The 25,465-nt window shown below is 49.7% G+C and overlaps 1 protein-coding gene across 1 annotated transcript in view; it reads right to left on the reverse strand.

Annotated features, from left to right (window-relative positions):
- Positions 1 to 9,513: 9,513 nt before the first annotated feature.
- Positions 9,514 to 25,465, reverse strand: part of LOC135186928 (pinopsin-like) — a 28,087-nt gene continuing 12,135 nt past the window's right edge. The window contains exons 3-4 of the mRNA XM_064165127.1: positions 13,869 to 14,102; positions 9,514 to 10,058 (exon numbers count right to left, since the gene is read on the reverse strand). Coding sequence (XP_064021197.1) covers positions 9,858 to 10,058; positions 13,869 to 14,102 — 435 coding nt within the window. The 3' untranslated portion in view covers positions 9,514 to 9,857. The remainder of the gene's footprint in view (positions 10,059 to 13,868; positions 14,103 to 25,465) is intronic.

The raw sequence follows: 25,465 nt of genomic DNA on the forward strand, positions 1-25,465 counted from the left end.
CTAAGATTTTTCTTTTTAATTTCTTTTACTTCCCACTTTTGTCCCTGGAAGAGGTTTTCATCCACATCTGAAATCCCTCCATAAGAGTTTGCAGCAGTTTAAAGTCTAATAAAAATACTTCCTAATTTCCTCCCAGGGTGTCTGGATGTAGCTTTAACAGCAGCCCAAATGAGTTAAACAGCATTGGGGATGATTTTACCAGCTCAGGAGAAAATGGACTTATATAGTAAGTCATAAAAACCTCTTATAAGACAATCATCCTATTGGGAGCAGTAACTCAAACCTCAATTACAACAAACCCCAAAAACTCTCATCTTTATACTAAAAATAAACCTGTTGTTACAAGACATTTTCTACTTTTGGATTGAAAGGAGCATTTTTGTCATTTACCAAATTGAACAGTGAGTTATCTTGGCTTTTTCTTTTCAGTTTCCCTCTTTCTCATCTATATTTCAGCTGCAAGGTAGCCCTGCCAAGATTAGAAGCAATGGCAGACCCTGGAGTGGCTGGAGGGTACTCACTATTCCCTGAGTCATGCAGAAAGGGGCACTTGGACATTGACACATCATGCCTGCGACTGAGCTGGGCATCTTGTTTTAGCCCAAGCCCAACAGCTAACAATGTTACTGGTGTCTGTGCCCCTGGCAGGGCACTGCCAGGAGTGGAGACCCTCAGCTGAATGGAAGGGCTCTGCAGGGAGTGGCTGTGGATAGGTTATTGTAGGTCTCACCATGATAAAAATATTGTGAAGCTCTGCTGGGATATGTGAGGTCTTAGTGTCTTTTATGCTAAATTTAAACTTTAAGATGTTTCCCATGGACTATTTATAGCTGATTGGCTCTTCAAAGGCCCAGAGGGACTTTTGTAGACCATGCCTGAGAACCTCAGCTGTGGAGGCTGCCCAGGAACCCAATTCTTTCTTTTCTTTTTTATACTCAAACATAGAGTTCATTAAACAGGCTGGGTCCTGCACAGGCTTAATGCAGCTTCTTAACTCAGCAGCTTCGGTGCTGGTGTTGAGGGAAATACTCAATAGCCTCCAAGCAAAGCTAAGTATGAACATGAGCCAGCAGTGTACCCAGCTCTGAACATGAGCCAGATGTGTGCCAGGTGGCCTGGCTCAGGAACAATGTAGCCAGCAGGACAATCAACCAGACCATGGCACTAAGTGCCCCAGCCAGGCTTTTCCTGAGCACCTCCAGGCACGGCAACTCCATCACCTCCCTGGGCAGCCCATTCCAATGCCAATCACTCTCTCTGCCAACAACTTCCTCCTAACATCCAGCCTAGACCTCCCCTGACGCAGCTTGAGACTCTCTCCCTTTGTTCTGTTGCTGCTTGCCTGGCAGAAGAGACCAACCCCACCTGGCTACAGCCTCCCTTCAGGCAGCTGCAGGCAGCAATGAGCTCTGCCCTGAGCCTCCTCTGCTGCAGGCTGCACACCCCCAGCTGCCTCAGCCTCTCCTCACAGGGCTGTGCTCCAGGCCCCTCCCCAGCCTTGCTGCCCTTCTCTCAACACCTTCCAGCACCTCAACATCTCTCTGCAATGGAGGAGCCCAGAACTGGACACAGCTCTCAAGGTGTGGCCTGAGCAGTGCCGAGTACAGGGGCAGAATCACCTCCTTGGTTCTGCTGCCCACACTGTGCATGGGAAGAAACCTCATGCACTCTCACAGACTGAGAACAGCTGGTTTTGAAGTCACTTTTCACACCTGACCTAGTTGGTGTGCAGTTGCTTCTGTTACGCTGAAAAACTTGCATGAAGGCTGGATCTGAGGTTTTGGAGCTTACAGGTGACACTTACCTCTCATTCCTGCTGGTCATGCACATGCAGAGGTGCCATACTGGAAGCAAACACCTCTGTAGGCTGAGCAGAAATAAAGATAAACCCAAATCAGCCCCTAGGTCATTAGAGGGCCTTTTGCAGAAATAGCCCAGGTTACTGACAGTGTTTGGGTTATGCAGATGTGCAAGGTACTGTGGGAGTCACTCCTGCCTGGTGTGAACAGACTATCAAACCCAGGCAGCCCCCCACAGCAAAGGCAATTGATGATGTTGCGCTTGCATAAATCTCTTCCCTCTTTTTAGGATGAAATGGGATTGTGTGCACTTTGACTTGAATTGTACAACCATAGAATGATTTGGGTTGGAAGGGATCATCCAGTTCCAATCCCCCTGGCATGGGTAGGGACCCCTCCCACTAGACCAGGCTGTTCAAGGCCTCAACCAGCCTGGCCTTAAAAAAATCCAGGGAGAGGGCATCTGTGGCCTCCCTGGGCAACCTATTCCAGTGTCTCACCACCCATACTATAAAGAATTCCTTTCTCATACTGAGTCTAAAACTACCCTCTTCTGTCTTTTGTTTTACCTCTTCCCTTTAAGAGACACTGCAGCTCTTGCTCCATCATTCATCCAGTTTGGGCTGTGCAACTGCATCAGCTGCTAATTTAAAGTGACCAAAATAGGATCCTCTGTGTTCATTCCTCCTGTGTCTTCTCTGAAAGAATGTTTTCCTTCTTGAGTCACAGCGACTGCTGCTAGAACTGTTCATGGCTGGCACTTAGTGCATTTTACTACATTTAGATCATAAGTGAATCAGTAGAGCTTTTTTCAGCATCTTCGCCTTCAAAGGCACTCCAGGCCATTATAGCTCAGCCACAGGAGGTATTTTGCATGGGTTCATTAGGCATAAGCTGTAGGCTTTGATTTATTTGATGAAAACATGGTTCTGGTGTGTGATGCTGGCTGCTGTGGGACTGAAAGCAACGAGCAATCTCAGCTTTTAGCAGCACCAAATGGGACGTGGCAGATGTGCTGCCATCACAGGCACCCTCTCAGCTTCTTAAGATCCTTGGCCTTGTTTTCATCTCTGATTATAGCTGTGGTCTAGGAGACTGCAGGCATGCAGCTGGGTCATGCTGTCTTCTGCAGGAGCCACCAACACATTAGTGGTGGTGCCTCAACAACGGCTTTTGAGATCTGCAGCATCTCTCATGGCTGAGGGAGGCCAGTCCCATGGCAGGGCTCTCTGTCTGCCCATATGCCAGTGTTGGCATCAGCATGCTGAGGGATGTGGTTTAGTACCAACTTGGCATAGTTAAGTAATGTTTGCACTGATGATCTTAAAGGTCTTTTCCAACCAAAATGATTCTATGACTCTGTGCCTCAGGTGTGACTGTGGCGTGAGGGTATGCTGTACCTGAGCCAGTGCAGAGCTGCCAGGCAGTTCTGTCCTGGAAAACAAGACTTTGCTATTCACATCATGAAAACAAAAGGGACCACCCAGATATTCTCTCTGCTGTGGTTGCAAACCACCATGAAAATGCTGCAGAACCCTGTGTGGGCTGTTTAAGGTGCTGGTGCTGTTCTGCTGCAATTGGTCTGTCTGCTGTCAAATGTACTTGTCAATTTATAGGAAAAAAGCTAACTTGGAAACCTTTTCTGGGGGCTGGGCATTGTTTCAGTTGCCAGTTGTGTGACTCAAGAGTGATGTTTCTTTGGGTGGTGCTCTCTATGGCCCATAGGAGAAAGTAGTCCCCCACCCCAGGTAGAAGACAAATGAGGTCAGTCACAGTAGCAACAGAGGTAGATGTTAATCTTGCTAAATATAGCTCTCCCTGCTGCTGTGTTATGTAAAAATATCTTGCAGGTCAGCTCCCTATCCTTGTGGGTGCTCTCCTGTTCATTTCCTGCCCTGGCCAAAACTGGTCTGCTACCCTACCCAGAGTGGAGATCAAGGGCACAATGTCCACCTGGAGAACAGTGCCAAGTGGCTCCCTCAGGGATCAGTGCTGGCACCAGTGCTGTTTGACAGCTTTGTCAGTGACATGGACAGAGCAATCAGTGCAGCCTCAGCAAGTCTGCACAGGTGACTTGCTAGAGGGCAGGGATCCATCCAGGCTTGCACTGGCACTGGCTGCATTTTCTTCTGAAAGGGTGTGTGCACAAAAGCCTCTTCTGTGGCTCTTGCAACTAAACACCTCTTGAACCTGCTGTTAACCTGGGTCCAACCTGCCTGCATCAGTGTCCAATGCCACATGCTCCATACCTGTGGTACTACTAGGGAGGTGGTGGAGTTGCCATCCCTGGAGGTGTTCAAGAATCATAGAATCAACCAGGTTGGAAGAGACCTCCAAGATCATCCAGTCCAACCTAGCACCCAGCCCTATCCAATCAACCAGACCATGGCACTAAGTGCCTCATCCAGGCTTTTCTTGAAGACCCCCAGGGACGGTGCCTCCACCACCTCCCTGGGCAGCCCATTCCAATGCCAATCACTCTCTCTGTGAAGAACTTCTTCCTAATATCCAGGCTATACCTACCCTGGCACAACTTGAGACTGTGTCCCCTTGTTCTATTGCTGGTTGCCTGGGAGAAGAGGCCAACCCCCACCTGGCTACAATGCCCCTTCAGGTAGTTGTAGACAGTAATAAGATCACCCCTGAGCCTCCTCTTCTCCAGGCGAAACACCCCCAGCTCCCTCAACCTCTCCTCATAGGATTTGTGCTCCAGGCCCCTCACCAGCTTTATTGCCCTTCTCTGGACATGTTCAAGCACCTCAACATCCTTCTTGAATTGAGGAGCCCAGAACTGGACACAGTACTCAAGGTGTGGTCTGACCAGTGCTGAGTACAGGGGAAGAATAACCTCCCTTGTCCTACTGGCCACACTGCTCCTGATGCAGGCCAGGATGCCATTGGCTCTCTTGGCCACCTGGGCACACTGCTGGCTCAACAGCAGAACAGACTGGATGGAGCACTTAGTGCCGTGGCCTGGTTGACTGGATAAGGCTGGGTGCTAGGTTGGGCTGGATGATCTTGGAGGTCTCTTGCAATCTGCTTGATTCTACCTCTTCCTATTGCAAAGGCAGACGTCATTATCTACCATAGGTTCAATGAATGCTGAGTGTAGGCAGAGAAAGATGAATCCTGTACTCAAAGTGCTTTCATCATTGTTATAACTGCACCCAACAACGGAGCCAACAATGAGATTTTGGGTTTGTCTGAGCTTTGCCAAACTCTTTGCCTGGGGGGGGAAAAAAGCATCCCAGGTATTTAGGAAGGATTAGAAATCTCTTGGGGCTGCAGTACTTTACAGCTTAACTGTGGAAGAATGGAGAGAGCGAGCAGTTTTGCTTGCACATAGGGAATAAGTCTGTCAGGGTACAGCACCAGAGTGTGCTTATTTACAGCTACAATATCAATGACATCAATGAGGGCACAGACAGACAGGCAGAGTCTGCTCAGCAAGTTTGCTGCTGACACCAAACCAGGAGGCTTGGCTGAGACAGCTGCAGGCTGTGCTGCCATCCAGAGAGACCTGGGCAGACAGAGCTGGGCACAGAGGAACCAAATGAGGTTCAATAAGGACAAGTGCAGAGTCCTGCACCTGGGGAGGAATAACAAACTGCAGCAGTACAGGCTGGGAGGTGACTGCTGGAGAGCAGCTCTGTGGAGAGGGACCTGGGGGTGCTGGTGGCTAACAAGTTCCCCATGGCACAGCAATGTGCCCTTGTGGCCAAGAAGGACAATGGGAGCCTGGGGTGTTTTAGGAAGAGGGATCAATACATCAAGGGAGGTTCTCCTCCCCTTCTACTCTGCCCTGCTGAGACATCATCTTGAATACTGTGTTCAGTTTTGGGCTCCCCAGTTGAAGAGGGACAGAGATCTGCTGGGGAGGGTCCAGCAGAGGGCTATGAGGACAATTAGGGGAGTGGAGGGCATGGCTGATGAGGAGAGGCTGAGGGACCTGGGGCTGCTTAGTCTGGAGAAAAGAAGACTGAAAGGGGATTTGATAAATGTTTATAAGTATCTGAGGGCTGAGGGTCAGGAGGAGGGGACAGGCTCTGCTCACTGCTCCCTGGGATAGGACAAGGAGCAATGGGTGTAAGTTGCAACACAGGAGGTTCCAGCTCAACACAAGGGGGAACTTCTTTACTGTGAGGGTCACAGAGCACTGGCACAGGCTGCCCAGAGAGGTTGTGGAGTCTCCTTCTCTGGAGCCTTTCAAGGCCTGTCTGGATGTGTTCCTCTGTGATCTGTGCTAGATTGTGTGGACCTGCTGTGGCAGGGGGGTTGGACTGGAGGATGCCCTTGGGTCCCTTCCAAGCCCTAACATCCTGTGAGCCTGTGAATGTTCTGCATGCTTCCAAACAGTGCTGGTGCAATTATATGCTGCTTGCTGGAGCAGAGCTGCAGGTGGTGTTTGCCACAGCTTACAGGGCTCATGGAACAGCAACAAGCAATTTGTGTTGAAAACATAAACTTGTACCACAAGCCAGAAACTATTGATCACCTCCAAGTACCCAACAAACCCAACATAAACTTGTACCACAAGCCAGAAACTATTGATCACCTCAGAGTACCCAACAAATCCAACATAAACTTGTACCACAAACCAGAAACTATTGATCACCTCCAAGTACCCAACAAATCCAACATAAACTTGTACCACAAACCAGAAACTATTGATCACCTCCAAGTACCCAACAAATCCAACATAAACTTGTACCACAAGCCAGAAACTATTGATCACCTCAGAGTACCCAACAAATCCAACATAAACTTGTACCACAAGCCAGAAACTATTGATCACCTCCAAGTACCCAACAAACATGTACCCAAGCCAAAGGTGTATATTCTAAGAACAGATTCTTGCATACATGAAGATCAGCAGTCACATAGCTGCCAAATTAATAGCAGTGCAGAAATATAGATTGAAATGTAATGATCTGCTTAGAGAGAATGACAAGGAAAGGAAAAGATGGGCTGAAAAGTCCTTGTGTGCTTTGCAATCTGAAAGTAAGGCACCCGTTGAAAATGTGTGCTTGGGAATGAATAGTTGAGATTGATTCCTTAACAGTAAGTATGACTGTGGCTTTGATTTCATCCACTAACACAACCTCAGCAAAAGCTTCCCTCCAGGGCTTCCATCTGTATTTGAGAACATTTGGTGTGATCTACTTCACCAGTGTGGGTTAGGGATAAAAATACAGATAGGTTGTGCAGTGGTGCATGAGTATGGGAATGCTTTTGGCAACGTTGCAGAGGAAAATAACCCCACGGCCCTGTAAGGAAAAGACAGCTTACCATCACCTGTGACAGCCAAACATTCCTGTCTGAAAGAGGGGCTCTTGTAGTGGTGTGCACAGAGTGCTTCACAGTGTGAGCTGGAGATGGAAGCCAGCCTGCAGGACGTGGCACCACTCTGCGGCTGATAAGCACCCTCTGCATCCTAGAGGGCAGGCCAAGGGCTTCCCTCTCTGTCACAGAATCACAGAAACATTCCAGTTGGAAAAGACCCCAGGATCATCAAGTCCAACTGTTATCCCTACTCTCCGAAGTTCACCTTTAAAGCACATCCCCAAGCACCACATCCAAACGACTTTTAAGCACATCCAGGGGTGGTGACTCAGCACCTTTGGCAGCCCATTCCAGTACCTGACCACTCTTTCTGTGCATTTTTTTCTTGATGTCTAGGCTAAACCTACCCAGTCCTAGCTTGAGGCCACTCTCCCTTGTTCTACCACTGTTTAACTGTGAGAAGAGACCAGCAGCAGCCTCTCCACAGTGTCCTTTCAGGTAGCCATAGACAGAGATGAGGTTTCCCTTCAGCCTCCTCTTCTTCAAACTAAACAGCCCCCTCTGAATGGGAATGGCTTTAGATTGATTTGAATGTGTCTAGCAGGTTCTGTGGGTTCAGTGGGGATGCAGAGGTTTGCCTCACCCTTGGAAGCTGTTTGGAGACATCCAGCATGGGCTGCTCCAGGAGTCTGCTAAGCCCATGAAGGTTTAGTTGCAGTTGTTCCTCAGCACTGCCCTCTGTTAAATGCAATACTCACTTTCAAGGTTGTTGGTGGTCTGGTCCAGTGATAGAGGTTATTATTTCCAGGCAACAATTGCAGACAAATACAACATCCTCACTCCTGGGCAGCAGCAAGTGGTGACTGTGCAGAAGTCCTTAGCAATATGCTTATTCCTCAATAAGATGTATGGATGTATCACAGTATCATCAGGGTTGGAAGAGACCTCACAGATCATCAAGTCCAACCCTTTACCACAGAGCTCAAGGCCAGAGCATGGCACCAAGTGCCACGTCCAGTCCTGCCTTGAACAGCCCCAGGGACGGCGACTCCACCACCTCCCCGGGCAGCCCATTCCAGTGCCCAATGACTCTCTCAGGGAAGAACTTTCTCCTCACCTCAAGCCCAAATCTCCCCTGGCACAGCCTGAGGCTGTGTCCTCTTGTTCTGGTGCTGGCCACCTGAGAGAAGAGAGCAACCTCCCCCTGGCCACAACCACCCCTCAGGTAGTTGTAGACAGCAATAAGGTCTGCCCTGAGCCTCCTCTTCTCCAGGCTAACCAATCCCAGCTCCCTCAGCCTCTCCTCGTAGGGCTGTGCTCAAGGCCTCTCCCCAGCCTCGTCGCCCTTCTCTGGACACGCTCAAGCATCTCAATGTCCCTCCTAAACTGGGGGGCCCAGAACTGAACACAGCACTCAAGGTGTGGTCTAACCAGTGCAGAGTACAGGGGCAGAATGACCTCCCTGCTCCTGCTGGCCACACCATTCCTGATGCAGGCCAGGATGCCACTGGCTCTCTTGGCCACCTGGGCACACTGCTGGCTCATGTTCAGGTGGGTATCAGTCAGCTCCCCCAGATCCCTCTCTGTCTGGCTGCTCTCCAGCCACTCTGACCCCGGCTTGTATGCATGGGGGAAGATCTAAGCCAGGCAATTTGAAAGGGATGCAGTTCAAGCAGTGACCAAATCCAGTTACCTTTTTCTCCCACATTTCTCCCACACACCTGGCCTTAGTATATCCTGGCTCTGGCTTGGCTCATGCAAGGTCATTAAAGCACCATGATACCATTGATAGCTATGTTGGCAGTAGTCCAGAGATACATCACTGTGAAGTCAGCTCTCATCTGAAAGATGGCATTTCCCTGCAGTCTGAGGGGATTTTAAGAGTCCTCCTCACCAAATGGAGCTGTTTCACATTTTCTTTCCTGTTTGGGATGCCTTGTCGAAATGAGGGCACTGTGCTGAGCACCAATGAGAGAAGGTTGCTCCGTGTTTGTTTTTAATTCTCCCTCCAGCTGTACTTCTGAGGCTTTCCAGCAGTTTTGTGTTTGTGGAAAATACCATCTGTCACTTCACTTCCCAAAGATGGTCCAGGAAGAGTCTGTGAGAGGTCCCCCAGGAGCCTCCCGGATGGGGTCAGCAGGACTATTCCACATAAAATACAGGTCGAGGGGAAATAGCCTCAAACTGCACCAGAGGAAGGTTAGGTTGGACATTAGGCAAGATTTCTTCTCTGAAAGTGAAGCCAAGTCCTGGCCAGGCTGCCCAGGGCAGTGGAAGAGCCATCATCACTAAGGGTGTTAGAGGTGTTTGGTTGCTTCATTTTTGGCAGGAAGTCTTTCAAACTTGGGGAGTTTTGTTTGTTTGCTTGGTTGGCTTTAAAAAAATCCACTACTTCTTTCCCTTTTTCTAGTTCCTGAGGCATCTGTGGGGGCTTCTAGAGCTGCCATGAAGTTCCCAGTGTTTGATTAGGGAAACAGGGAAGTGCTGATTGATGAAACCAACCACTCTCTGAGGAAGCAGGCAGGTAAATCTCTGAGGAAGCAGGCAGGTGAATCTCTGAGGAAGCAGGCAGGTGAATCTCTGAGGAAGCAGGCAGGTGAATCTCTGAGGAAGCAGGCAGGTGAATCTTCATTAGGAACAAAGCCACAATCTGAGGCTATTTGACAGAACACTTCCCCTCTGGACTCCAGCTCCCCAGAGCAGTGGCAGTGCCTGGTGTCAGCCTGGCAGCTCAGCACCCGAGCTGCACTGAGCCATTGACAGCTCTTCCAGCTCTTAGGTGTCTTCCAGAGGCGGATGCATGTTCCCAGCAAGGTCCAGGCTCCCACCTGAGGGCTGCCCAACCAAGGCAGCCACTGTGGGGACAGCCTTGTCCTGTACCTGCTGTAGCACATGGCAAGACCTGGGCAAGGACTTGTTGCTGGAGTTCATGGTTGCTTTGTTGCATCTCAGGAGTGCCAAAAAGCACCTGTAAAACTACCACAGAGAGGTGGAGAAGAGCAGGTTAGCAGGGGTTGCATTCATTGCACTTCTTATAAGGCAGGATTCATTTTATGCTCTTTATATTCATACAACATTCTGAAGCAATCCATGAAAAACCAAACCATGCATGTGGTAAGATTTGGTGTTAGAAGCTGAACTGCTTTGTAGAACCAAGATGTCTTTGTATGAAGTGGGAGCTTTTGCTGGGGTCAAGGGCTCTACAAGCTAAGGTGGGGCAGAGTCGTGGAGAGCAGGAGCTGGGGGAAGGAGCTGTCTGCCTTTTCCCTTCACCTGGGCACACAAAGCAGTGTGAAATCAGTTTCACATCAGTGAAAGAAGCAGAAACCAAACAGAAATTCCAGGAGTCATTTTGGCTGAACCCTGGCAGGGTCAGCACCACTGGGGTATTTCAGCACATCAGGGGGGAGGTGAAGTGCTGCAAACCAAACCAGGTGCTTTGCCTACTTGCAGGTTGGGTGCTACATGTAATTTGGGGCACCACAGGTTTAAAATCAGTTTTTTTAGCTCAATTTATAATTTAATTGTTTAAGAAGTCCAGAAGGGAGAGAAGCAGAAGCTAAATTTTTGGGCAGGCCTCTAGCACTTGTTCTGTGTTTTTACTGAATACAAATATCAGTGTCTATGTAGCAGGCATTGGAACAGGCTGCCCTGGGAGGTGGTGGAGCTGCTGCCTACAGAGGTGATCCAGAAACGTGTAGACATGGCACTCCGGGGCGTAGTTTAGTGCACATGGTGGTGGTGGGTCAATGGTTGGGTTCAGTCATCTCAGATGACATCTTCCAGTGTCTTGCTTTGAGTTTAAATTTCCCAGAGACTCAAAATATAACTAAGAGAGCCATAGATTCAACCAGGTTGGAAGAGACCTCCAAGCTCAGCCAGCCCAACCTAGCACCCAACCCTGGCCAAACAACCAGACCATGGCACTAAGTGCCTCAGCCAGGCTTTGCTTCAACACCTCCTGGGATAGTGACTCCACAATCTCCCTGGGCAGCCCATTCCAATGCCAATCACTCTCTCTGCCAACAACTTCCTCCTAACATCCAGCCTAGACCTCCCCTGACACAGCTTGAGACTCTGTCCCCTTGTTCTGTTGCTAACTGCCTGGCAGAAGAGCCCAACCCCACCTGACTACAGCCTCCCTTCAGGGAGTTGTAGACAGCAATGAGCTCTGCCCTGAGCCTCCTCTTCTGCAGGCTGCACACCCCAAGCTCCCTCAGCCTCTCCTCACAGGGTTTGTGTTCCAGGCCCCTCCCCAGCTTTGTCACCCTTCTCTGGACACCTTCCAGCACCTCAACATCTCTCTTGAACTGTGAAGCCCAGAACTGGACACAGCACTCAAGCTGTGGCCTGAGCAGTGCTGAGCACAGGGGCAGGATAACCTCCCTTGTCCTGCTGCCCACACTGCTCCTGAGCCAGGCCAGGATGCCATTGGCTCTGCTGCCCACCTGGCTGCCTCATCTTCAGCTACTCTCTACCAGCACCCCCAGCACCAATACAAGAACAGGATACCTTCCTCTCTCACCCCAGCCTTTGGAAAGAAAGGGATTAGATGTAGAGAGGAAAAGGGTAAAACACCCAAATAAAAAAGTCTTACTTCAGTGTGGTAGTTAAAAGGAAAGCAAACCTTTAACAATAAGTAGAAGGTGTGTAAGGTAGGGGAGTTACAAACAGCTATAGGGAAGGGGAAACAAGATGCAAAAAGTACATATACAACCAGATTGATGGCAACGGATGGAGGAAGCTTTTCAGGAAGGGGGTGTCCACTATGTGGTGGGATGACCACAGGGCAAAACAGCAGCAGGGACAAGGGTGATGGTAGCAGGCAGGGAGGTGAGAGAGGGAAAGAAAGAAAGAGGCAGTTGCTGTGTTTTTATAGGGGCCCTAGACATGAAGTGGGAGTGGGCTAACCACTACACCTGGGCTCAGGTTCAAGATCCACCCCCAGGGAGGAGTCAGGAGCACCTGGGATCAGGTTCAGGAGGGTTAACCTTTTACATCCCATCAGAAGAATTCTGTGCTTCTGTGATTGGAAAAGACTGAATCGTTTCCAGCCTCTTCCCAGCCTTGCAGGAGCCTTCTCAGATGCAAACACATCAGTCTGCTGCAGTATGGAGCTTCCAAAGAGTGCTGACAGATCACTCATGCTAGCCTGTGGCCAGGTTACTGATGCATCCTGCTACTAAAAGCCTGGAAGGACTTGAGCTAATTGGATCACCAATAAAAGCAATATTGGTTGGTTTGACTTGTGTTTGACCAGGGAAAAGATGAAAAGCTGCTTGATGTGCTTGGCTCAGGCTCTCAGGTGGGGTTTGTTTGATATCTGTTATTTGAAGGGTTTTTCCAGGTACTTTGTGTCTGAGTTGGGGGAGGCTGACTGGATGAGGCACTTAGTACCATGGTCTAGTTGATTGGATAGGGCTGGGTGCTAGGTTGGACTGGATGAGCTTGGAGGCCTCTTCCAGCCTTTATTCTATTCTGTTCTATTCACAGGCTCACAGGACAGTAGGACTGGAAGGGACCCAATGAGATCATTGAGTCCAACTCGCTGCCAGAGCAGGACCACACAATCTAGCAGAGGAACACATCCAGACAGGCCTTGAAAGTCTCCAGAGAAGGAGAACCCCACAACCTCTCTGGGCAGCCTGTGCCAGTGCTCTGTGACCCTCACAGTAAAGAAGTTCCCCCTTGTGTTGAGGCAGAACCTCTTTTGCTGCAGCTTACACCCACCTCTATTCTATTCTAACTGTGTGGTTTAGATCTTGAGAACCATCTGCATGGACTCCCTACAACTGCACAGTCAAATTCTGGTAGCTGATCTCTGTAGCACCACAGCCCAAACAGCTTCATTAAGCATTCCCTGCACACCAAGCCTGATAGCAGCAAGCTCTGACATTACTTGCTACCAACAGCCAAGTGAAGAAGTCATGCTGCTTTTTGCCAGCAGAATTGCTTGCTGAGGAAAACGACTTTTGAGGACTTGTGCACAGTTTCTGCATCAACCAAAAGTCCTTTTTTGTTTGTTTGTTTTTTCACTCTTAGAAACTGAAGTTTCCCAGGAATGGCAGACTTCCCTTGTGCAGAAAACAGTAATTTAATTTTTTCTATACATGATGTCTGTAGGTATGTATTTTATTTGTTAGAACCTCTCCTTGTATTTACATTCCACTCTCCTCCTCTGGTAGTCGGATTTTTGTGGGTGGCTGAGTCTCCTAACCACCACCTTTCCATGCTTGCTTAATTCATGGTATGCTTCTGTTGCAGCCTAAGTCTCCTTAATCTGTTTAACCTTCACCTACCCTTGGCCTGGAGGCATTTGCTCCATGTGAGCATTATTTTATCTGGCCCATCCTCTGATTTTTATCCAGCCTGATTAGAGATTTCTGAACGCTTAACAAAGCAGGGGGTGCAGGGAAGCCTGGACATGGAATTGTTTTAGAAATGCTATGGGATTAGAGAGGAGTGAGAGCTGCCTCAGCTGTCAAGCTGTCTCCTATAGAGCTCTGTAACAGTGCTTCTCTCTCTCAGCTGATTTGAGAGTGTGATTTGCCATTGGAATGGGCTGCCCAGGGAGGTGGTGGAGTCACCATCCCTGGAGGTGTTCAGGAAAAGCCTGGATGGGGCACATAATGCCATGGTCTGGTTGATTGGCCAAGGCTGGGTGCTAGGTTGGACTGGATGAGCTTGGAGGTCTCCTCCAAACTGGTTGATTCCACGATTCTTTATTTCCCCTCATTATTTCCTTACTTCTTGCATACATTGAATCCAAGTAAACATTTTACATACCTGTTTGTTCAGAAATACGTAGATGATGGGGTTGTAGACTGTGCTGCTTTTGGCAAGGAGGGATGGGATGATGCTGGCAGCAGGAGTGATAAGGCCAGGCTTTCCAAAGGTAGCTATAAGGACCACAGTTGCATATGGCAGCCAGCAAAGAAGAAAGCAAACTACCATCACCACCACCATGATCAGGATGTGCTGCTCCCGATTCCGTCCTGCCCCTTTGTGGATGTTGCTCACCTGGGTGGAAAAGAGGCACTAACACAGCATTAGCACTGGTCATACTGGGAGCAGAAGGTGGTGCACAGCAGCTCCAGAACTAGCTGCACTAATGGCAGGATCATCTGAAAGCTTGTTGGCTGAAGAAGAGCTGGCCTTTGTGGGCAGGGTTTTAGAAGCTGGTGCAGAACATTGCAGCAGGAGCAGTAATAGAACAGTGCTGCTCATCCAGAACAGCCTTAGCAGCACAGAATCTTTTAGCTTGGAAGGTCTTTAAGATCAAGTCCAAGTGTTAACTCAGCACTGCCAGGTCACCACTGAACCATGTCTCTCAGCACCACATCTGCACATGTTTTGGACACTTCCAGGGATGGTGAGACAGGACTTGTGCTCTATACCCATTTTATTGCCCTTCTTTGGACACACTGCAGCACCTCAATGTCTTAAGGATGTATCCTTAATAAAGAAGGCCTGGAACACAAACCCTATGAGGAGAGGCTGAGGGAGCTGGGGTTGTTTAGCCTGGAGAAGAGGCGGCTCAGGGGCGATCTTATTGCTGTCTACAACTACCTGAAGGGACATTGTAGCCAGGTGGGGTTGGGCTCTTCTCCCAGACAACCAGCAATAAAAGAAGGGGACACAGTCTCAAGTTGTGCCAGGGGAGGTCTAGGCTGGATGTTAGGAGGAAGTTCTTGCTGGAGAGAGTGACTGGCATTGGAATGGGCTGCCCAGGGAGGTGGTGGAGTCACTGTCCCTGGAGGTGTTCAAGAAAAGCCTGGATGAGGCACTTAGTGCCATGGTCTGGTTGATTGGCTAGGGCTGGGTGCTAGGTTGGGCTGGCTGAGCTTGGAGGTCTCTTCCAACCTGGCTGATTCTATGATTCTATGATAAGAGAACAGGCCCCATTATGAACCCTGGGGAACACCACTAGTGACCAACTGCCAACTAGATTTAACTCCATTCACCACCAGTCTTTGGGCCCTGCCTTCCAGCCAGTGAAGCATATACCCACCCAAGTCATTAGCAACTGTCCTGGTGCTGCCGAGACAGAACCCCAGGCCAGCCATGGGCTGCAGGCCATTAACAGTTCTGAGTCAGCCAGCACAGCTGACTTGAATAGGCTCACAGGTGTGCCCCAGGCCATCAGCAGCACACTCAGCATAAAGGAGGAAGTTTGCTAAGGAGAGAGGAATTTCTTGTTGGGGTTTCTCCTCTCTTTTCTTTCAGCTTTTGAGGACTGCCTTCCTAGCTGTGACTGCTGCAGTGAGTATCACAGAGTCATAGAATCAACCAGGTTGGAAGAGACCTCCAAGCTCAGCCAGTCCAACCTAGCACCCAGACCTGGCCAAGCAACCAGACCATGGCACTAAGTGCCTCAGCCAGGCTTTGCTTCAACACCTCCTGGGATAGTGACTCCACCACCTCCCTGGGCAGCCCATTCCAATGCCAATCACTCTCTCTGACAACAACTTCCTCCTAACATCCAGCCTAGACCTCCTCTGCCACAACTTGAGATTGTGTCTCCTTCTTCTGTTGCTGCTTGCCTGACAGCAGAGCCCAACCCCACCTGGCTGCAGCCTCCCTTCAGGTAGCTGCAGACAGCAATGAGCTCTGCCCTGAGCCTCCTCTTCTGCAGGCTGCACCCCCCCAGCTCCCTCAGCCTCTCCTCACAGGGCTGTGCTCCAGGCCCCTCCCCAGCCTTGCTGCCCTTCTCTGGACACATTCCACTATCTGAACATCTCTCTTGAATCCAGGAGTATAACTTTATATACCTGCTGTTTACATTGGTATTAATTTGGCCCTTCCATTCCATTTGTTTTCTCTTCAGCCCGTGGGTCTTCCCTCCTTTTCCTGATTTCCCTGGGGAGGGATCATCAGGTGACAGAGTAACTGCTAGAGTTCAGCTACAGATACAGGCTAAATGTGGCCAGCAGCCAATTTTTCCAACAGAATGCTCCTGTAGCTTTCTCCAAATTACACAGCATTTGATGTGAGTATCTTGGGCAGGATTTAAGAAAGTGGAACCTGCCTTGGTCTGATTGTCCCTGGGTGACTTCTTGTCTGAATTCTACCAGTAACAATGAACCCAGTCAGGGGTGAAATCCTCTGTACCCTGAGGCCACTGGAGTAGGACAGGAAGCAGGTAAGGAATTTGAGAGACCTTTTCCCCTGAGTCCACTGGAAAAGTTTTCAGATGAATTCAACTGAATGGGCTCCTTCTCTGGGCTTGGGGCTTAGTTGTACTCCTAAGTCAACCACAGAGAGGTAGGTAGTGCTGTCCTCTGCCTCACCACCTCTCTTTCCCAGGCTTCAGTATATTTGGGAAGCTGGACCTTTTGCTGATGGTTGTGTGATTCTGCAAAGTGCTGCAGTAAGCATGAGAAACTGAGAGTTACAAGCAGCTCTACAGGCTGTATTTGTGTGCTGCAAGTCACCCTGAGACTCATTAACACACCTCAAACCATTCAAAAAGTAGAACATCTCCATAATTGCCTGCTGAGGGAATTGCAGATGTTCTTATTACTCTTGTAGCCAGTACTTTAGAAATACCCTGCTAATGTGCACATGAAATCTTCTATGGCACTCGTCTGTAATAGAAAAGGAAAGAAGTTCCTCGTGGCAAAACCAAGCAAAGCTGTTAATAGAAACAGCTCCAGCAGTGATGGGTGAGTGTTTCACTCAGACACCTACAGGCATAGGTGTCTCAGACCAGTTCATAGAATCAACCAGGCTGGAAGAGACCTCCAAGCTCAGCCAGCCCAACCTAGCACCCAGCCCTGGCCAAGCAACCAGACCATGGCACTAAGTGCCCCAGCCAGGCTTGGCTTCAAGACCTCCAGGCACAGAGACTCCACCACCTCCCTGGGCAGCCCATTCCAGTGCCAATCACTCTCTCTGACAACAACTTCCTCCTAACATCCAGCCTAGACCTGCCCTGGCACAATTTAAGACTGTGTCCCCTTCTTCTGTTGCTGCTTGCCTGGCAGCAGAGCCCAACCCCACCTGGCTACAGCCTCCCTGCAGGCAGCTGCAGGCAGCAATGAGCTCTGCCCTGAGCCTCCTCTGCTGCAGGCTGCACACCCCCAGCTCCCTCAGTCTCTCCTCACAGGGCTGTGCTCCAGGCCCCTCCCCATCTCTGGTCATGTTCCAGTACATCTCAGGCAGAAAGCAAATATGTTGTTTCATGGAGGTGATAGGAACTTTGCAGGACATTTTCTCAGTGTTCCTAGCCTTTGAAAATCTGCCCCAGCCTGGTGTAAAACTTTGCAAGCTGCTCAGGCTTTGTGCAGTAGAAGCAGCTGGAGCAGGCAATTGGGTATGGGGCCGGGATTGGAACAGGAGTTGTGTTTTGCATTTCACACACTGGACTTGTATGCTCTGGAGAAGAGGCACAGAAAGGCAGAGGAAGGTACCTGACAGAGTCTCTTACCTCCGAGCAAAATCCCAATTTGTGCCTTTCTCAGACCAGGAGGCACCCAGATAGGTAGTGAGCAATGGCTTAGGGGAAAACAAAGCTTATATTTTTCTGCCTTCAAATCACCCAAGCCAAAAGTAATGCCTGTATTGATTCCAGAGGAGGCAACCCAGTGACCCTCTCCTTTGGCTTCAGGTGAGGTCAGAGCAGACGACTGTTTTCTAAAGCAAAACAATGCTGATTTCATTTTCTCCTAGGTTGGGTGTGAGAGGAAGCCTCTGGAAGTGTTTCCCACTGAGGACCCTTTAGCAGAGATCACATTACAGGGCAACTGACATCTTCTTTGGCTTCCACATCTGCTTCTGCATGTCCTGATACAGTGACACGTTTGAACAGGGAGAAAAAGCAGGGCTGAACACCGGCATGAAACTAGTGAGGTGCTTCCAGTGGTGAGTGTTCTGCCAGCACAGTGCACCCTCCTCAGGCAAACCTCTACCCTGGATTACTCTCTAAAGCATTTCCTCCTTCCCTTAACAAAGGAAAAGTTTGCAGCCTTCAAAGTGATGCTGCCAGAGAATGGCTTCAAGGGCAAGCAAGGAAAGGTTTTGCTTTCCTTGCCAGCAACAGGAAATTCTTTTCATCCTTCAAGGATAGAAATTTAAATAATCCTCCCATTTCTGCAACTCTTGTTGAAAGAGTTTTGCTTTCAATTGTGAGGCTCTGCTGGTCAGCTGGGAAACCTCAGACCTTGGTGTTAATGTCCATGGAACACGCAGAAAGCTTTTGCAGAGCCAAACAAACTTGGTAACCCTGCAGTGCTGCTGGGCACAGTCAGCCTAGGACGGCTTGGGGACTCCACCAGCTCTGGGGCTGCTATCAGATCAGCTCCTCTCAATGGAGCTCATCTTGAATACTGTGATCAGTTTTGGGCTCCCCAGTTGAAGAGGGACAGGGATCTGCTGGAGAGGGTCCAGCAGAGGGCTACGAGGATGATGAGGGGACAGGAGGGCATAGCTGATGAGGAGAGGCTGAGGGACCTGGGGCTGCTTAGTCTGGAGAAGAGAAGCCTGAGAGGGGATTTGATAAATGTCTATAAACATCTGATGGCTGCCAGGGGAAGGGGGCACAGGCTCTGCTCACTGCTCCCTGGGATAGAACAAGGAGCAATGGGTGTAAGTAAGTGACCTTATTGCTGTCTACAACTACCTGAGGGGTGGTTGTGGCCAGGAGGAGGTTGCTCTCTTCTCTCAGGTGGCCAGCACCAGAACAAGAGGACACAGCCTCAGGCTGCGCCAGGGGAGATTTAGGCTGGAGGTGAGGAGAAAGTTCTTCCCTGAGAGAGTCATTGGACACTGGAATGGGCTGCCCGGGGAGGTGGTGGAGTCGCCGTCCCTGGGGCTGTTCAAAGCAGGACTGGACGTGGCACTTGGTGCCATGGTCTGGCCTTGAGCTCTGTGGTAAAGGTTGGACTTGATGATCTGTGAGGTCTCTTCCAACCTTGATGATACTGTGATACTGTGATCCTGTGATCCTGTGAAGTTGCAGCAAAAGAGGTTCTGCCTCAACACAAGGGGGAACTTTACTGTAAGTGTCCCAGAGCACTGGCACAGGCTGCCCAGAGAGGTTTTGGACCCTCCTTCCCTGGAGACTTTCAAGGCCTGTCTGGATGTGTTCCTCTGTGACCTGTGCTAGATTTTATGGTCCTGCTCTGGCAGGGGGGTTGGACTGGATGATCTCCTTGGGTCTCTTCCAAGCCCTAACATCCTGTGAGCCTGTGACAGAAGGAAAGAGCTGTTTGATGCTGATGAATGGTGCTGGGTATATATCAGTTCCAACTTTAACTTTCAGGGAAAGTAAGAGCACGACTCTGGCCTGGGTAGCTTGTCTAGAGGGGCTGGAAAGTCCCAGACTCTTTCTGGCTTAGGGCTAGCAGAAGTGGTGCTGCTGCAGGAACTGAGCACAGGGTTACCCTGGTAGTGCACTGAGCTGCTGTAGAGCATCTTCACTGCTGGTTTGGGCAAAAATCTAAACCTCAATCTGCTCTGCAAGAGACAAAATAAATGGTAATCATTAAAAAATCTTAATTTCTGTAGGTTTTGTTATAGCAAACAGCCACAGAAAATGTACTTTTAGAGATCTGCTTTCTTTGCTAGAAGTAGTCTCTGCTTCTTCTGAATGTGGCCTTTACAGGCTCTGTGTCACTTATTCTGTATGTTGAGTGTATCTGGTCCAGTGTAGCCAGTTAGCAGGACCTGGACACTCATCTCCAGTGTAGCTCAAGTCACATCTTGCTCTTACAGTGATGTTTTCAGCTTCTTCCTGTAGGTATTAACCAGGAAAAACTAGAGGAAGGTCAGGAATAGTCAGGAATCTCTGCAGATGTCAGGACCTTCACTGGGTTTAGCAGATCATGTTCCTCCTGCTCTGTTTTCTGCACTCAGTCCCTGCCATGGGCAGGGTAGCAAAGGTTGGTGATGGGAACCACTGAGTAGTGAAGAGATGTTTTCCTGCTGGGCTGAGCTGCATTCCATGACAGCTGATGTGAGCTGAAAGAAAGTTAACATGCTGGAAAAGTTACTGTGAGCTCATTCTGCGTGGAAGCTGCCCTTTATGTCTGAGAACTGACTGCTGTGCCCCTTCCAGCTAAAACTCAGCTGAAGCATGAGCATCGAGATGCCAAACACTGGGGCCAGTGAAGTATTTCAGTCCCACATGGTGTACAGGCATTTCTGCACCAGCTGATGGAATTGTGTGCTCTCCCAGGGCAGCCCACAACTTCAGGGCTTTCCTGGATGCAGCAGGAGTTTGTGCTGCCTGTTTGCCTCTCCTGAGACATAATAAACCATGACATGCCTCTGCTGTGTATTAACCTCTGTCTTAACAGAACCCGTGGTAGAGATGGCCTCTAACACAGGAGAAGGACAGACCTTATGCAAAGTTACTTAGGGTTTTGCTACGAAGAAGCACCTCTGGGTGGTGATTCAGGCTGAAGAAAGGATTCATTTGTCTCTTTCTTTTTCATTGACCATGACTGGGAACTCACATATCCATCCTCCCAGGGGGAGAAATGCTCACAAATAGTGTTGGTGTGATGTGGCACTGGATGTCATGACCAGGAGAAGGACAGAGATGAAAGACTAATGCAGTACACAATAAGAACAGGTTTAAATAGAGGTCAGTGTGAACACAGCAAATTCCTGGTTGACATTGCTGACACACACTGTGCAGAAATAACAGAGTCATCACATTGCAAGGAAAGTAAAATATGTGGTTTCAGCAGTGGGTATGGAAACCGCTCAGTAACATCCAGGACTAGAGAGCACAGCTCCTGGGAGGTTGAGCTATGGAGCTCCTGCTGGGATAAATTCCTGAATCCTCTGGATGACTTGAGAAGGTCAAATGAGTGACTTCTTTTTTTGTGTGTGGTGTGAGAAAGCACTGCAGTATTCAGAGCTTGGAGAGGTGGCAAGGACACTCACAGGATTAGGAAGATGATTATTGAGAAAGGTTGGAATAGAGGTGAAAATGCTCTCAACAGGAGTGGGTATGTGATGGCCTGAGCATGGCAGCTGAGGGCACTGGGTTACATGAGCAAAGCTGCTGCATTGCTCTGAAATGGCTGTCACAGACACCCCTGAGCTGTGGCAGCAACTGAACCACCTTCAGATTTCACTGCCTGTGCATTAAGGAATAGTATCTGAGAGTTATGAAACCAGACCTAGCTATGCTCTGCCCTGACCAATCAATAGCTACACTTACTTGAATGTATGCTGGAGAGCCAGGCTGTAAGCTAATGGAGTTGCAATTCAATTGGGTTGGTCTTTAACATAGGGCCAATGTAATTTCTTCTCTTGTGGGTGTGAGACACCCTGATGGTCCCTGCACGTCTGCTTATGCCCTGCTTTTAGGAACTGATGAATGCAGTGTGTTTGCAGTAGATACCTTGGATGCTCCAGGGGAAACTCTCCACCCATTCAAGTTTTGCTGTGCTGTCTGTATTCAGCTGATGCTTGTAACTCAGGTCAGGAGAGCCATGGATGTGCACATCAATACACCCATGTGCTCTTTAGAAAGAGCTATGAGGTGCTCAAAACGTCACCAGGTGTACCTTGTACACAAAGCAGACTGCCAAGGGAGCCTGGCAAGTGGATGCAGGAGATCTGGACTCCATGAAACCTCTTGGCATGATAAAATGCCAGGTGTAGGATCTTGCACCTCCTTCCAGCAGAGAGCTTGAAGCAGTAAGTCAACAGGGTGCTTGCAGGAAAGCAAGCAGTTAGCCTCAGAAGCTATTCCTGGGGCTTGATGAGTACTCTCTTGAATCTCTGAAAGAGTGCCAGTGACAGGGTGGCCACTTTAACAGCAGCTCTTGGTCTCTGCTAATAAAAAGTGTTTCACTGGTACTTATCAAGGGGGATAAATGACTGGTGCTACCCTCCAGGCTGCTGCAGGATTAGGGGAGTTTTAGTTTTGAGAAAGTTGGAGTATGTTTTGTGTGGGTTTTTTAAATCCCTCCTAACTTCAGAGTCTGTGAATTGTGCTTAGACACCTTCCAGCACCTCAACATCTCTCTTGAATTGAGGGGCCCAGAACTGGACACAGCACTCAAGGTGTGGCCTGAGCAGTGCTGAGCATAGGGGCAGAAGAACCTCCCTTGTCCTACTGCCCACACTGTTCCTGAGCCAGCCCAGGATGCCATTGGCTCTCATGCTCACCTGGGCACACTGCTGCCTCATCTTCAGCTACTCTCTACCAGCATCCCCAGGTCCCTTTCTTCCTGACTGCTCTCAGCCACTCAGTCCCCAGCCTGTAGCACTGCTTGGGGTTGTTGTAGCCAAAGTGCAGAACCCTGCACTTGGCCTTGTTCAATCTCATCTCATTGGCCTCTGCCCACCCATCCAGCCTGGCCAGGTCCCTCTGCAGGGCTCTCCTACCCTCCAACAGTGCTTTCCCCCTGGCATACCTTCTGCTTTTACCCCACAAACCCTGTTATTGATGTCATGGGTTTGAACCCAGTGGGTTGAACTGCAGCACATCACCCTGAAAGAAGGGGAAGAACAAAGCAGGAAGCAGGCTGAAAGCAATAACAATACTGCTTCATCACTTGAAAACTTCTGCCTCTCCCATCTCCCAGTGTCCTGCTTTACCTGGACTAGATCTAATAAATTAACATCTTGTGAGGATTAGCTGTGTCTGTGTCCTGATCACAACACCCAAATTTCTTCTTCTGAGTCAAAAGACAGATTTATTCTCGTGTCCCTTGTGCAGCATCAGCTGGACCTTGCTTAGCTGGTTGGACTTGCTCGGGTCCATGTCTTTCCCATGTGCAAGAGAGCAGCTGCTAGGTCATGCTGAGTTTTGTATGTAAGTTTTACTGCATGCTACTTCCTTGGCTGTAATTCCTTCTATAAGAAGTGAGATGGAAGAGGTTTATCTGCCCTCTCACAGTCATAGAAATGCACCACCACCTTCTGCAGGGACAAGCAGAGCTTCCCCACTTCGCTTCGAAGTTGGGAGGAGGCTCCTTTGACTCCTGCTGCAGCCCAAGCAGAGCTGAGATTGTGGAGGGGAGCAGAGATGGAAACTGATTTGAAATAGTTGGCATTAGTTTCAGGAACAAAAAGCCCAGTTATTCTCAAGGCTGCTAAACCTTCCTGAGGGCTTCCAGGAAAGAGCATGTCTGCAGGTGGAGGGCTGTGGAGACACAATAGCAGTTGCACATTTCTTCCATGACCACAGCATTCTTGGCACTTGGGCTCTTGCCTGAGCCTGAGTGTAATTTTATGGATAACAGAACACCTTATGCACAGGGAGGGACAAAACATCTGCAAGAACCTGCTACTGTCTCAGACCACTAATGAATTCCTACCAGAATTCCTTTCTTTTTTTGGCAAAGAAGATACAGCCTTAGGGGCCCAGAAGGTCCAAGGACCAAGAAGGCCAATGGGATCCTGGGGTGTATTAGGAGGAGTGTGTCCAGCAGATCAAGGGAGGTTCTCCTGCCCCTCTACTCTGCCCTGCTGAGACATCATCTTGAATACTGTGTTCAGTTTTAGGCTCCCCAGGTTCAGAGGGACAGGGATCTGCTGGAGAGGGTCCAGCAGAGGGCTACAAGGATGATAGGGGAGTGGAGGGCATGGCTGATGAGGAGAGGCTGAGGGACCTGAGGCTGCTTAGTCTGGAGGAAAGAAGACTTAAAGGGGATTTAATAAATGTTTATAACCATCTGAGGGCTGGGGGTCAGGAGGAGGGGACAGGCTCTGCTCACTGCTGCCTGTGATAGGACAAGGAGCAATGGGTGTAAGTTGCAGCACAGGAGGTTCCAGGTCAACACAAGGGGAACTACTTTACTGTAAGGGTCCCAGAGCACTGGCACAGGCTGCCCAGAGAGGTTGTGGAGTCTCCTTCCCTGGAGCCTTTCAAGGCCTGTCTGGATGTGTTCCTCTGTGATCTGTGCTAGATTTTATGGTCCTGCTGTGGCAGGGGGGTTGGACTAGGGGATCTCCTTGAGTCCCTTCCAACCCCTGATATCCTCTGAGCCTATGAGTCTGTGAGCCTGTGACCCAAACTAAAGGCACCAAAAATTCACCTGGGAGGTGATCTCCTTTCTCTGCTCAGGGTTTCTGGTCTCCACACCTGTGCCTGCTTCTTGCCTAGGTAGAGTCAAGAGTGAATGTTTGAGTTACGCAGCTAAGAAATGGCACCTTGAAAATGCAAAGTCTTCAACCAGATTAGTACATTTTATTGCTGAGCTCGATAGCAGCCCATGGCAACAATCACATTTGCCAGCCACCTTCTGCTCCTTCAGTTACTGAGGCACAGTTTGGGCTGACCTGAGCATCCCATCACTTTGGAGTGTTGTAACACTCCTGTCTCCTTCTGCTGTGCTGCACAGGAAGGGAGCCAGGTGACAAAGTACACAACCATTCATGACGTGCAGAATGCCTCATGCTCCCAAATGCCTCTGGTTCTTATGCAGCCAGTTGTATTTAGGCTTGATGCCACCTGGCTTTAAACGCAGCAGGTACCCTCACTGGGATTGGTTTATGCCAGAATACCCAAAGTTTGCCTCTTCATATGGAAAGGAGCTGGCGGCCATTCACTAGTGGTGTCCCTCAGGGATCAGTGCTGGGCCCCGTCCTCTTTAGCATCTTCATAGATGACCTGGATGAGGGCATGGAGTCAGTCATCAGCAAGTTTGCAGTTGACACCAAGCTGGGGGCAGATGTGACTGGGTTGGAAGGCAGAGGGGCTCTGCAGCAGGACCTTGACCACCTGGACAGATGGGCAGAGTCCAATGGGATGGGGTTCAATAGCTCCAAGTGCAGGGTGCTGCACTTTGGCCACAACAACCCCATGGAGAGATACAAGCCGGGGTCGAAGTGGCTGGAGAGCAGCCAGACAGAGAGGGATCTGGGGGTACTGATTGATACCCGCCTGAACATGAGCCAGCAGTGTGCCCAGGTGGCCAAGAGAGCCAGTGGCATCCTGGCCTGCATCAGGAATGGTGTGGCCAGCAGGAGCAGGGAGGTCATTCTGCCCCTGTACTCTGCACTGCTCAGACCACACCTTGAGTCCTGTGTTCAGTTCTGGGCCCCCCAGTTTAAAAGGGACATTGAGATGCTTGAGCATGTCCAGAGAAGGGCGACGAGGCTGGGGAGAGGCCTTGAGCACAGCCCTACGAGGAGAGGCTGAGGGAGCTGGGATTGGTTAGCCTGGAGAAGAGGAGGCTCAGGGGTGACCTTATTGCTGTCTACAACTACCTGAGGGGAGGTTGTGGCCAGGAGGAGGTTGCTCTCTTCTCTCGGGTGGCCAGCTCCAGAACAAGAGGACACAGCCTCAGGCTGTGCCAGGGGAAATTTAGGCTTGAGGTGAGGAGAAAGTTCTTCCCTGAGAGAGTCATTGGACACTGGAATGGGCTGCCCGGGGAGGTGGTGGAGTCGCCGTCCCTGGAGCTGTTCAAGGCAGG

The sequence above is a fragment of the Pogoniulus pusillus genome, chromosome 26 (genome assembly GCF_015220805.1).
Source record: "Pogoniulus pusillus isolate bPogPus1 chromosome 26, bPogPus1.pri, whole genome shotgun sequence".
NCBI classification, from domain to species: domain Eukaryota; kingdom Metazoa; phylum Chordata; class Aves; order Piciformes; family Lybiidae; genus Pogoniulus; species Pogoniulus pusillus.